Raw genomic sequence first — 13,814 nt, 5'->3', positions numbered from 1 at the left:
GCAGGAGCCCTAAAATAAAACAGGACTTCTGATGATGAGGTCAATGATCGTGCGTGCTCTTTGCTAGCTCAATGTCCAATCGTGCCCAAAATCAATAGTCTGTTTTATGTTTAATTTGGCACAAAAGATTTGCACTGTGTACTGCATTAGTAAGTTTAAGCAATACTAGTAAGTGGCACATATCGCCCAGGTTTATATTTTTTTCCCAGTTTGACTGTGTGATCTGTGTGCATTTTATTGTAAATAATTCTTTCTTTTCTTTTCTTTGTCTTTTTTTTAAATAAAAGTGAGTGAATACTTATTTCACCTTTCTGCTATCACTGCATTTCTATTTTGCTTCACTGTTTGTTTCTCAATTTTTCTAATTAGCTTATTTGACAAAATTTCAATTCATTATGAGCAAAAAAATAAATAAATAAACCGACTACATTTATATGAATAAAACAGACACAAAACCAATTTAATCTGGACAGTTATCAGAAACGTTTTATCAGAAGAGAATGTGTACAAAGTCAATAACAAAGTCCTCTCAGTGTTTGTTAGAAACATTCCTGTTATACTGGTTTATGATCAGGTACTTTTTCAATTCCAAATGTCATACTTTCAATAATAAAAAAGGGGGAAAATATGAAATATGTCTACAGTCCAGTCAGGAATTCTGTAGTCCCTTTTTCCTTTTCCCTCTCAGACAGTTGTAAAGAGACCAGAGACAACATAATCTCCGAGGACTCCATCGATGAGCCCTGTGCCGTTGTTATGAATAAACCAACAGGGCACATTTTCTCCTTTCTTCATATACTTTCTGAAGTCTCTCTGCCAGCCCCTGGAGTAACACAGCACACAATTAATATTAATTCATTTAGCCATAAGTCTTTCTTCCAAGTCCTTACCTGTGCAGTTCAAGGATTTTCACTGTTCATAAAAGATGAAATACAGTATTTGATAGGATATGTTCTTTTGGTGGAGTGCTTTTTTAAAATTATTTTTTATTTACCTGGTCACTGTGAGATTGTGACCCTTCACAAACATGGTGGCATCTGGTTTGTCTGGATCTTTCCCTTGAAAGACATCACTAACTTCAAATGTTAACCCATGGAAAAATTGTCCTGTAAGAAGGCAACACTGAATAAATATAAAACCCCATTAAAGATAACTGAATAGATAAATATAGTAATTCCATTTAGTTATGGTGATTATCATGTTGTTGTTTTTTCCGCCAACATAAATACGACTTGAAGGACAAGAGTCAATCATGTTGTTTTCGTCAAAACAACAGAGCTAGTAAAACATTAACAGCTGGAACATCGCATAATCTCTGACCATTATAGTGCGAGATGTGAAATACCATACGCTAAACATATATATATATATATATATATAAAAAAAATACCCAAACTGTATTGCTTTTCATTAGCAATATACAGAAAATGTTACATGCTGAAAAGCAAAACCTTCATTGCTTTGCTTTTATTTTGCTAGAGCTCGTCAGTGGAAAACAATCATCATGGAATAGTTATTTTTTAACAATTAGCTCCACTGATTTTATTCAGAGAAGGAGAGAAGGGCTTGATTGCATCATTTTTCATGACTAGTGACAATGTTTCCACACCCATCAACCGCCTTTCTCCTTCGTACTGTTTAACAACTCCTACCGAAGAGTTTTTAGCAGGGGCCAGGTGGCTATCAAGCTCAAAGCAACAGCCAGCCAGAACTCAGTTTTTCCCCATGTTTGCATTTCTACAATCACTCTTCATGTCATTTAATTGAGGGAATGGCCTGCACTTGAAAAAAACTCAATTTTTTATTTATTTATTTATTTTTATATATAATCCAAGATTAATATGTTTTTGGTGAAATTACCAAGAAGACCATGGACTCTTTCTGAAAGTATGTGGCTGTTCAGGGTGTAAAAGCCCAGGTAGTCTTGGTGGTAGGGATGCATCTTCCACACTTTGTGCAAAATGATGATAAACTTCAAGGTGTCCTTCAGGGTCACTGTGAGACGGTAATCTTTGGTTACCCGAAGGTCCAGGCTGGAGAGGAGAAAAGGTGTGGTTATGAGGGCTTTAAACACCAGAGTCAATGTTTGTGCTAATGTATCATGTGGATGGAATACATTCTTCAATCTCACTCACTTTACACCTTTAACATTAGATGTTTGTGACCAATCAAATTGTTGTTCTATGCCATGCTCAGACACTATGATCTTTTGGGTTGTCACCATTAATCTGATACCCAATTTCTCATGAACAATCCCAAATTGACCAAAGTAGGTGTGCTGCTTGCTCCCAGGCTCCACCTTCTTGTCTCCAATGGTTTTCCCATTCACCACCAATCCTGTGGATTTGTAATTAAGTGAATATCAGTGAATACATCGAATGCTCTTTTTGGCAGACTTGGTAAGACTTCTTACAGCAGACTTTTACCTGAGACTGGATCTTTCACTAGGTTGAAGATGGTGCCTGGTTTATCATCAGTATTGAAGCACAGAGCATCATTCCGATCTGGCAACTCAATGATGAAGTGAGGATCTCCATCAACCAAACCCATACCTTTCGGACCTATCACAACTATTTGATCAAAATAAACTTGATTTATATTTTTGGTCATTAAACAAAATCTTCAAATCTTTATATTTATGATCACATATTATCTCACCTAAATGACTGTTGTGCAAAAGATTATGTACAGATGCACTGCCAGTGGATAGAGATGCTCTAGATCCCATTGCAATTATACCAGAGTCTAGAAGTAGAAATATTGTTTTATAGTGCTTCTGAGGATAGTTAAACTTGACAATTTGCCCAAATTAACCTTAGTTATCTATTAAGAAAGCAAACTGTTACGTGTTTGCGATTGGAGCAAATCAGGAAAGTCCAGACGTTGGTCTGTGAATGAAATGAGGAGACACATGCTGTCAGTACTTAGCTGTAGCACTGTGATACTCGTATGGATTCTTGTTGAGACATGCTGTGTAGTCAGTGTGTGTGCCAACTGGGTATGTAGTTGAATATGCAAACATTATTCCGATTGAACAGGTAATGTGTTTTAAACGGGTACAAATACAGATACAATAGAAGGAGTGCTATTTGTTGTTTTATTATTATGGATTATTTATTTAATTTTAAAAAGCACTATTTTGGGCTTATAATATTTAATAGTCTAGAGGAGTATTCTATTGTAATGAGACATTTTATTCATACCTTCTGTCAGTTTGTCAGCAATTAATGTATCTTCTGATGTTGTGTTAGTTTCCGGCTTAGTGACCACCATGGATGTGAGTGGAGTGACAAAGTTGTATTTTAGTGAGAGTTCCAGTGCTTCAGCGGTGACATTCTCACATTCCTGGGGTGTACACTTGTCTCTATCAGAGCATAAAGTTATTATTATTATTATTATTATTATTATTATTATTATTATTATTATTATTATTAATAATAATAATAATAATAATAATAATAACAACAATAATAATAATAATAATAATAATAATAATAATTTAGTGCAAACTTGCAATATACATTAGTGTTAGATTACAAAAGCACTGTCATAAAAAAAAGTTAACATATTCAAATTCTCTAATGGTAATGCTTTGGATTTGGAAAATATCGTACTTACTGTTTGTTCAAGAGTTGTTGGATGGTCAAATATGCCCAGAGATGCTCAATGAAATCTCCAAAAATGTACTCTTGCTCAGGGAACATGGCAACCCACTCCTCAGCATGGGCCTGGCCCTGGACCATAAAAGGCTCCCCCAGCTAAATGAAAACAAAAAAAAATGAGATTACATCTATGACTTTCATTTAATTGTATAAGATGTTGGGTGACCATTGTTCTTCCATAATCATATGTGCATTTCCTTTCGAAATTATTTTTGGATACTCTCACCATTTGGGCTGACACATCAACGAGAAACGTGTCCGCTTGAGAGTCGTTCAATCGGCCAGCGACTACAATCTCTGAGCCACCAAAGAACTGCCTGAACTGGTTTGTAGTCAAGGAATTCTCCATGCTGTTTGGATAATGCAGATTCACGTCTAAGAGGAGCGGACTTGCCACTTCTCTATAGAAACCCTTCGGAATGAAATTGCAGACCATAGTCAAGGTCATAGTTCTGGCTTTGACTGTTTTTCGAATGAACTGACATCCTCATAATAACTCACACCCAACAAATATTATTTTAAACATAGCACATAGCAATCTATGTACCTGCAACTGTAGTGCGGCATCTGAGGCTTCGTAGATTCTCCGAGCCAAACCGTCGTTCTGGTTGGCCATCACATCCAGAAAACCATAGTGTACATCATAGCCAAATCCCAAGCAGAACAGGCTCATGTTTCCGCCAGTAGCATTGCGGACATTTTGTTGGATCACAGATGGATTCCTCTCTCCTAAATGGAACAAAATACACTATTTAGGTGGTGTTGTAGAACAAAACACTGATCAGGCCAAATATGGTTATAGCGAAGCCAATAAGTGTACTGTGGGCCAAAAATGATGTAACCAAAATAAGGCTTTCAATTTTAGACCAACGTCTTGGTCTAAATCTTACTGGTGATATGGTCTTATCAGGGTTGAGCGATGGCTGTGTTCTAGCAATGAGATTTGGATGGCATCATTGCCATCATGTCATCACGGTGGTATTTGCACCAGATGGAAATAGGAAACAATTTGCTTTCACTCATTTGCTATGTGAGAAGTGACTTGTTTCAAACTATGTCTGATTCCAGGGCACAACAGCATTTCAAACAACCAGATGTGCTGCGATGTGAAGCATCGATATAAATCCCTCTGTTGTGACGTCCTACAACAGTAACATTATTTACTAAGCTGCAGATTTGAATTCTTAAATCTGATTGGTCGGAAGGTGTTGATTCATTTTCTCTAGCAGCAACTCAAGCAACACTAAGCGCTCATTCTAGTATGTTCTTGGTTCTATAGTAACAACTAATTCACAGAGACTTGTATGGCGAACGCGCTATATAAGTTAAAGTTCATAATCTAAGAAAACTATATAATTTTGGTATGGTAAAGTTTTACCATTGCAAAGAGACATGTACTTAACATTTAGAGAAAGAGTCTCCAGTATCAGTGTCTTCAGGACAGAGGACTTTACACTTTCTGTTTCTTGGTAATATGACAAATTGTGTACATTTTGTATTATTAACTTTAAGAGAGAGTACCAAAAAAGGCTGGTCAGTGAATGACAGTTTACAGCTGCTACAACATAATTAAAAACTGTTTTAATGTTCCACTACCTTAAATGAACTTTATATGGCTTCAAAAGTACAATGTGTCAAACTTTAATCATTAAAAAAACCCAAATTCCTGGCAAATTGCTATGTTTGAGAGAAATAAAATCCTGTTATTGGTAATTAACCAAATTCAGGAACCTCTGCTTCATGTCATGATGCCCCTTTGTTGATTATTTTGTTATAACAGCATGCTCGATCATGTTTTATTCCTTATATTTTGCACATATAGTGTGTATGTAAAATGTTTGTGTGTTTTTTTTAATGTAGCACTAATAAACATTGAGTCTTTGAACCAGGCATACCAGCAGTTGGGTCTCCGTCAGTCAGTAGGATGATCATGGAGGGGCTGCTGTCTGGAACGGAGTTGTTTCTCTTGGCTGTACTCAGCATGTCAACCGCATGTAAAACAGCTCCATTGATATCCGTCACTTAAAAAATGTAAGCATACATAATATTTCTACAGATGAGTCTGGGGTAGCCTTTCCCCCCCATCATAAACCTATTTAGAGATCTTTTCAAACATTGACAAATGTAAAGAACTAAAAATCATTAAAAAATTATTAAAGTTTTTTAATATTAAACAAGGGTAGCTAAATACAGTGCTGTGAAAAAGTATTTGTCCCGATTGCTTGTGTTTTTGTGTATATCTCATACTAAATAGTTTATAGTAAATAGTTTACAAAACACACCATAAAAAAACCTAAGGCAACCGGAGTAAACACACAATACAGTATTTTTTAAAAATTTAAAAAAATTTTTTTTTACTGAAGCACAAAAAAGTTATCCAACACCTATTACCCATGTGAAAAATTAATTGTCCCCTTAAACTTAAAATCTGGTTGTGCCACCTTTAGCAACAATAACTGCAACCAAACTCTCCCATTTACTGGAGATCAGTCTTTCACAGCACTGTGGTGGAATTCTAGCCCACTCTTCTTTGCAGAATTGCTTTAGTTCAGCCACACTGGAGGGGTTTCAAGCATGAACGGCCTGCTTAAGATCCTGCCACAGCATCTCAATTTATTCAAGTCAGGACTTTGACTAGGCCACTCCAGAACTTTAATTTTGCTCTTTTTTTTTTAGTCATTCAGAGGTGGACTTACTCCTATGCTTTGGATCATTGTCTTGAGTTTCAATTTACAGACTGAAGACCAGACATTCTCCTTTAAGATTTTCTGGTAGAGAACAGAATTCATGTTTCCCTCAATTATTGCAAGTCACCCAGGTCCTGAAGCAGCAAAGTATCCCCACATAACCACAGTTGCTCCACCATGCTTGACTGTAGATATGATGCTCTTTTTTGTGGAATTCTGTGTTTGGTTTATACCAGATGTAACGGGAGCCCTGTCTTACAAACGGTTCCACTTTCGACTCATCAGTCCACAGAACATTCTCCCAAATGGTTCGAGGATCATCTAGGTGTGTTTTGGCAAAATTCAGATGAGCCTTAATGTTCTTCTGGGTTAGCAGTGGTTTTCTCCTCACCACTCTCCCATGGAGGCCATTTTTGCCCAGTGTCTTTCTGATAGTGGAGTCATGAACAGTGACTTTTATTGATGTAAGAGAGGCCTGTAACTCCTTTGATGTGATCCTTGGCTCTTTTGTGACTTCCTGGATGAGTCGTTGCTGTGCTCTTGGAGGAATATTGGAATGTTGGCCACTTCTAAGAAGGTTCACTACTGTGCTGAGATTTTTCCATATGGAGATAATGGCTCTCACTGTGACTATTAGGAGTTCTAGATACTTTGTTATAGCTTTGTAACCCTTCCCAGACCGATGTGTTCAATCACCATCTTCTGCGTCATTTCTGGAATTTCTTTCAACTTTGGCTTAGTGTGTTATTGGGTAAGACCTTTTAACTAACTTCATGCTGTTGAAAAAGTTCTATTTAAGTCTTGATTTGATTAAACAGGGTTTGCAGTAATCAGGCCTGTTTGCGTCTAGTCCCCTGAACCCCATTATGAATACAGTTTCATAGATTTGGGGAATTAGTCTCTACGGGGGTGAAATACATTATCACACAGGCCCAGATCTTATTGGATAACTTTTTTCCTTCAATAAACAACATTTGTGTTTACGCAGGTTGACTTTGTTATATCTTAGATTTTTTCATTTTTGAAAATATTTAGTATAAGATATACACAAAAACAGAAGAAATCAGAAATCAGAAAAAGCTAATACTTTTTCAAAGCACTGTATCTTCATCATACTCCTATAAACACTTACTGTGCCTTGCTCTTATATGTCTGACATATTGTTTTGCTTCTTTTATATTTTCTTTTGTAGCTTTGCTCAGTGATGGTCTCCATGTTTCAATCTCACTGTCAAATATGACCAGACCAAAGTGATCTTCCTCATATAGGTCATCTAGAATGGTCAAGAGTGCTTCTCGAGTCTACAAACAACAACAACAACAACAACGTCAATGACAACAACAACAAAAGAACTGTCTGTAGTTCTATAACAGTAACAAATGCTAATAATGCTGTATCTTTGTTGAGTTCTACATCCAAACACTATCTGTTAACGTACCTGTGTCATTTTTCTTCCCTCCATGGAGCCACTCCTGTCTATTACAAACACTACATTCTTTGGCAATTGTTGCAAATCACTTGGGGCAAAGAAGTGTACAAAGTAACCATTCACGATCTGAAACGGAAAGAGGGACAAAAAAAAAAAAATGAGTTAAAAATACATTGACCTTGAAATGTTTTCTCAGAAGTGCCTCTGAGGTTGGACCTGAATATCACCCCAATCCTCTTCACGTTTGACATCATATGTGATGATGAAATCCCCATCTATAAGTGTACCATCACAGCCTGGGCATTTCCTCTGTTGGTCCAAAGTTGGAGAGAAGGACACACGGGCCTGGAAAAGAATACCATGGGATAGGATGTTTCCACTGATCAGATGACGGTATTTCCTTAATACACAGAAATACACAGTGTACACTACAGAAGGAGTTGCCTGTGCCATGGACACATATATTATATTCCAAATATAGCAAGGTTAACTAGAATATTCTGCTAACCATTAGATACTAGTTCATTTAAAGGTACAATATAGTCTATTGTAAATATCTACTATAGATTGTGACTATCCAGTGTGGTCATCTTGATTACCAAGTTTTATACCTATATTTGGAGTATTTCTATTACTGGAGTTATAATTTGGAGACATGTTTTGCTAAAGCAATGTATACTATGCATTAAGAGACATTTCGATACACAGTACGTATCATGATATACAAGTTTAATTCAGATCATTAATGCCTTATCATTGTGCTTTATAAGCTTGCCAATGTACATTAACAAACTGTGTGGATTTCCAAAATGTCACTGAAACGGTGCTTAAGAAAATAATGGACTCACCTTTTTATCAGTGACTGTTTTCTCCACTAGAGGGAGCAGGTCATTAGTGATGAATGTGACATTGGTGTCCAGAAATGTAATGCCCTGGGGCTCATAGACGGTAGCAACAATCTGTGGGTGTGAGTGTGTAAATTGAATGAATCCAAACCCAATTTAAAGTGAAGGAAAGAAAGAAAGGAAATACACATTAGTACTCCACCTCAAAGTGCTGGACCAGCTGTTTGGGTTTGACTCGGATCATGAGCTCATATTTGCCAAGCCGGCGCTGAAGGAGCTCCTCATACGTAAGCGTGAATGTGACACTGCTGTTGGCTGCAATGTTCACAGAGACAGAAAACTTCTCCATTTTTCGGCCTGAAGCTCTGAAAACCCCAACAACATAACACTGTAATTGTCCAAAGGAAATGTTTCTTCATTATTTTACCTAAAAGTATGCAAAGTGGAAGCACAAACCAGCTCTCGTCTTCTAGTGTATATTATATATACTGGCCATGAGACAGATATATAAATTATTTACTTATGATGGCTATATATCAAACTCATTTACTGATCTGAAACCAGTGACTTATTGTCCGTTGTGTAACTTTTGAGATTTATTAATAATAAGCATGGTAAGAATTTCTATGAAACTGTAAATCTTTGTAATGTTCTGTCTATTCTTTGTAAGTTGGTCATAATTTCTTGAGAGCATTTTTTTGTAAACTCTAATAATGTCTCATAAATCTTTAATGATAATCAAGTTGCAATGCAAGTGTCCATATTCATTATAATGCCATGTGATGTACTTACTTTACCAGTCCAGCTGTATGTCCAGAGGACACAGCCGTCTCATACTCCTTCTTGGCCTTCTCTTTCTCTTTGACCTCTCCTACATAGGACTTTCCATCAATCTCCCTGAAACCAATGACCAACAAGACAGAAAGCACAATATTGATTATGCATTAAAAACATATGCATATATTCAAACAAGCATTTAATAAAAAACAAAACATGGACCATCTGTGAGAACTGGATTTGAATCAATGCTGTCTACTGTTGATTCGTGAGTCAGTTTCATCATGACTCAGATTCATTTATTAGGAGCAGATTTTATGGGCAGTAAAAACTAGCCCGCAACTGACATGCTGAAGTTGGTGATGAAGGCCGTCTTGGGTAACTCCACCTCGAAGAAGACTTCCTGTGAGACGTTGGCCTTGTTCAGAGCCGTGGATGTCATGACTGTGTGGGCAAATCTGGACACCACCTTGCAGTCAATCGTCACATTCTGCATCTCGATCTAAGATTAAACTAATATTAGCCACATTGTGTGTAACCATATTAGCTAATTAAGTAACTATAAAGCAGGAAATAATAATTATGATTTTTTGGTGATAAATGACAGAATGATATATACTGTATTATCCAATTAATTGGCTAATATGTCCAGTAGAGAAAGGCTCATGGTTACTGTGATTTGTTTACATGAGGATAAGTACAGGATTTTATTTTGTATTAATTTCATACAGCGGTCTACTGAACATTTCCAACTTTCCATAAGCAGGCAGAAATGCAAAGGCAGCTGACAATTTCTTACCTCATGACTCCTTAGATCTGGCTTCTGTGTGGATAAAAAGGACATGTTAATATTTCAGGAGTGTTTTCCATATTCATGTATTTAATATTTTATACATTTCTATATACTGTATTGCTTCTTAAGAATATGCCAGTGTACTTTTATTGTGTTTTTGTATACCACTGTTTTGAAAAAAAAATACACATATATTGCCTTTTACAACTTTATTCGTCCTGTAGCGTGTACATTTTTGCTTTAAACAACATTATGAGACAAAAGAGAGTAAAAAGAGTAAAAATGTAAATATGTAGATGAACTTGACAAGTATGACTCACTGACATATGACTCTTTTAGTACACAGGCATTTTTTTTTTCCTGTCCCATAATTAGCTTTTTTTTTTTTTTTTTAAAAAGTATTTATTTATTTATTTATTTATTTATTTTATTTTATTTAAACCCTGAACATGTAATACACTGGAACATCTAGCATGTTTAAAACTATATTAAAGCCAATATCATACAAACTGAATTATACAAAAGTAAAATGATCGTAGATTTAGTTACAATTTTAAATAGCGTTTGAGGATATGAGATCATTTTCACAAAATGACCAAACGGGATTGAACACTGAATCATGCCATGTTCTTTCTCATGCTGTATCCAAACAACATGCCACACGATGCATCAGATTATGGACTCGTGCATCAGATTTTCATAATTTGACAATATTAGAAGACTGATCGAAATGAAAAGTCAATTAATATTTTAAAATAGCAAATATTCAAATACATTATGAGTGATTATAGGGTTCTTTTCTTTTTTTTTTCCTTTCTTTTTTTATTGCACATTTTATTAAGTCTCATGTTTACAATGCACATATGCACTTTCTCTTGCACAGAGTAAGAACTTCATTGAACTGTCTAACAACAGTTTCCTGTATATATGACAATAAACTCTAGAATCTTGAATGACGCAGAAGGACAAACAACAGGACCAGTTTGGTGATTTTTGCTTTGTACCGAAAGGGTTACAAGTCCTCAGGGGTCTGCGATGCATTCTGAATCAGTCCGTGACTGTATTGCTTTAATTTATTTCTTTTTACATCACATGATGGTAGTAGAGATTATGATCAATTATGAATGTATATATATATATATATATATATATATATATATATATATATATATATATATATAATACTAAAACCAGGAAGTGCTTTATGATGCATTATGATTTATGATGCATATTCTTTGTACACATGGATGAGCTCTAATGTAATGAACATATTCATGTGATGCTACATACAGTATTTGCCCAGTTGTTCTTCAAATGAAATATATATTTTTAAGTGTATTCCTGATTAAACTTTGCACACTCTTGGCATCATCTTCTCAATCAGCTTCATGAGGTAGTACGCAGTTAGGCTGAGGGCCTCACTGCGTCCACATGGAAACGACTTGTACAGAAACAATTCAATTAGAAGTAAAAAGTACATTTTGATTCAGAAATAATTTTACACATGGGTATTAAAACCCCTATTTACATTTGAGCTAATTTCAGTCATAAATCAATATATCATCTTTAAGACACACACACACACACACACACACACCATCCACTATTTAGTAAACCCATTACCTGCAAATGAAATCTTACCTCTTCCTCTGTCTGATCATCATCATCATCACCATTATCAAGAAAAAACGTCGTAAGACTCGGTTGTGCTGTAACACGCAGACAGACACACACACATACCAGCAGCCCAATCCACACTTTAGACATGATGAATCCTGAGCTCTGAGCACTGAGTTTAGTCCTGACTGCAGGAGCTTTTTAAATGAGTGTGTTTGTGTGTGTGTGTGCGTGAAAGAGGGAGGGTGAGAGAGTGTAATGAATAAGGCAGTGTTTCATGCACAGGACTTTTGCCAGTGGAACGTGTGGACTAATACCTCTGTATCTGAAGCGTTCACTTGGCTTTGTAAAGCAGTCATTCCTGAAAACCTTGTTGATTCTTCATTAATGTAATGGACACAGCTTTAGGATTAGGGCCTAATGTTGTCAATATTCTTAAAGGAATAGTTATTCGGGGATGGGGAGGTTGGGGTGGACAACTTGGCACTTGGCGGCAACAACAACACAACACTTGGCACCAAGTGTTGTTGATCAGCCAAAACGTTGTTCATATGTAAATTTTGCAGTCATGCAAAAAAAACCCCCCCAAAAACAAAAACCGTTCTTTGTATAGTTGTGCATTCTTCGCTTCTTAAAAAGGATGTAGTAGGGAGTGCTTTCTGAAAGGAAAACACCTTGTTGTATTTTTTAACTTTAAAAAAAAAATGTTGCGTGTGCGTATATAAAGTTTTATAAAATGTCAGAATAAATCGGTATTGAACAGGAAATTTGATATCCAAATCAGAATGTAACTATATTATCAGTGATATTAAATGGGAGGCGATACATTATATTACATGGTATAAACTATTGCGCAAACACACACACACACACACACACACACTTAGAGTCTGACAAGCAGCTGCATTCATGAATGCTAATTTTTGAATTGTAAATGTTCTACTGGCTTCATGCCGGGTTTCCTCTGAATACCGAACACTGTAAACAGAAGCCTTGTCACTTTTCCTTCAAATCAGAAACTATTAAACTCACCGTTCTGTTGTCTGTCCTTGTGTGTCACTTTGATTTGGACAAGATGTGTTTATGTGTATATCTACTTTTAGTTTCTCCTCTGAAGGCATTTTGAACAAAAAAAAAAGGGTGATAAAGTAGATAGATAGAGTAAATAATCCATCTTGTGTTCATTCATTACACCCACAACTGTATTTCACTTCTCATGTGCACTGGTGATGACACGTTACGTCTTACTGCTGAAAAATATCAGCCCAAATAGAGATCAAATCTAGGGGGGCGTGTCATGAATCTACAGTTTGGGTTAGAAAGAAATGAGCCTTGCTTTTTCGCTTCTTCATACCATCCTGTGTGCTTTTCTTATGACCACAGGTGGTGCTGTTGTGCTCCAAAATAGTCTGCCTTAAAGTCCCTGTGAAATGCCTTGAAACGAGCAGGATTATTCAATGTGCCGATGTAATTTCCACTGAAAAAGGACGTCAGGGCAGAACATATCGAGTGTCTCCTCCGCCTTTTTAAATAGCCAATAGCATTTCGCTTACCTCACAGCACGGTTTAAGCCGTACTCGACAGTTAGTACCGTATAAAAATGCCTGACACAAAGCCGTGAGCTGACACAAATACCTCCTTCTTCAAAGTGAATGAATTCAAGGAAGGCACATTTACGTCCCACGCTTGCTGATATGATTTCTCTCACACAACAACAGCAACTTCAGCAAGGTGATGTTTATAATCTCGGGGGCGGGACACTTCAAGTTCTAGAGAGCATGTGATCGGACAGAGAATCTGATGAGATGCTGAAGTGCAGAATGATGTCATCAAAATTACTGATCTGTATTGGTGGTAGAGAGACTGTAAATTTTGAATGCATATATCTTCTCAACGCAAATTTTGTCATTGTTCTGGAGCACACTAGCTTATAGATAACCTTAAGGCTGACATATTCATACTAAAATCCACAAAATCTCCATTTGGATTTTACGACATTAGCAA

The 13,814-nt window shown here is 36.3% G+C and overlaps 1 protein-coding gene across 1 annotated transcript; it reads right to left on the bottom strand.

Moving 5' to 3' along the window:
- Nucleotides 1–13: 13 nt before the first annotated feature.
- Nucleotides 14–11,993, bottom strand: itih3a.2 (inter-alpha-trypsin inhibitor heavy chain 3a, tandem duplicate 2). The gene is made up of 21 exons (XM_053652759.1): nt 11,835–11,993; nt 10,200–10,223; nt 9,748–9,902; nt 9,416–9,520; nt 8,826–8,988; nt 8,627–8,737; nt 7,995–8,123; nt 7,788–7,904; nt 7,482–7,650; nt 5,558–5,683; nt 4,210–4,391; nt 3,889–4,074; nt 3,619–3,758; nt 3,204–3,364; nt 2,847–2,888; nt 2,659–2,745; nt 2,427–2,570; nt 2,136–2,337; nt 1,861–2,033; nt 995–1,106; nt 14–823 (listed from the first exon to the last, which is right to left on the bottom strand). Exons 1-21 carry the CDS (start codon nt 11,958–11,960, stop codon nt 685–687), a joined length of 2,793 nt encoding a protein of 930 aa, XP_053508734.1. The 5' UTR covers nt 11,961–11,993; the 3' UTR covers nt 14–684.
- Nucleotides 11,994–13,814: the final 1,821 nt, after the last annotated feature.

This window comes from Ictalurus furcatus, chromosome 21 (assembly GCF_023375685.1).
Source record: "Ictalurus furcatus strain D&B chromosome 21, Billie_1.0, whole genome shotgun sequence".
Lineage (NCBI taxonomy): Eukaryota > Metazoa > Chordata > Actinopteri > Siluriformes > Ictaluridae > Ictalurus > Ictalurus furcatus.
The sequence above is the reverse complement of the archived record's forward strand: the minus strand, read 5'-3'. Positions and strand labels throughout refer to the sequence as shown.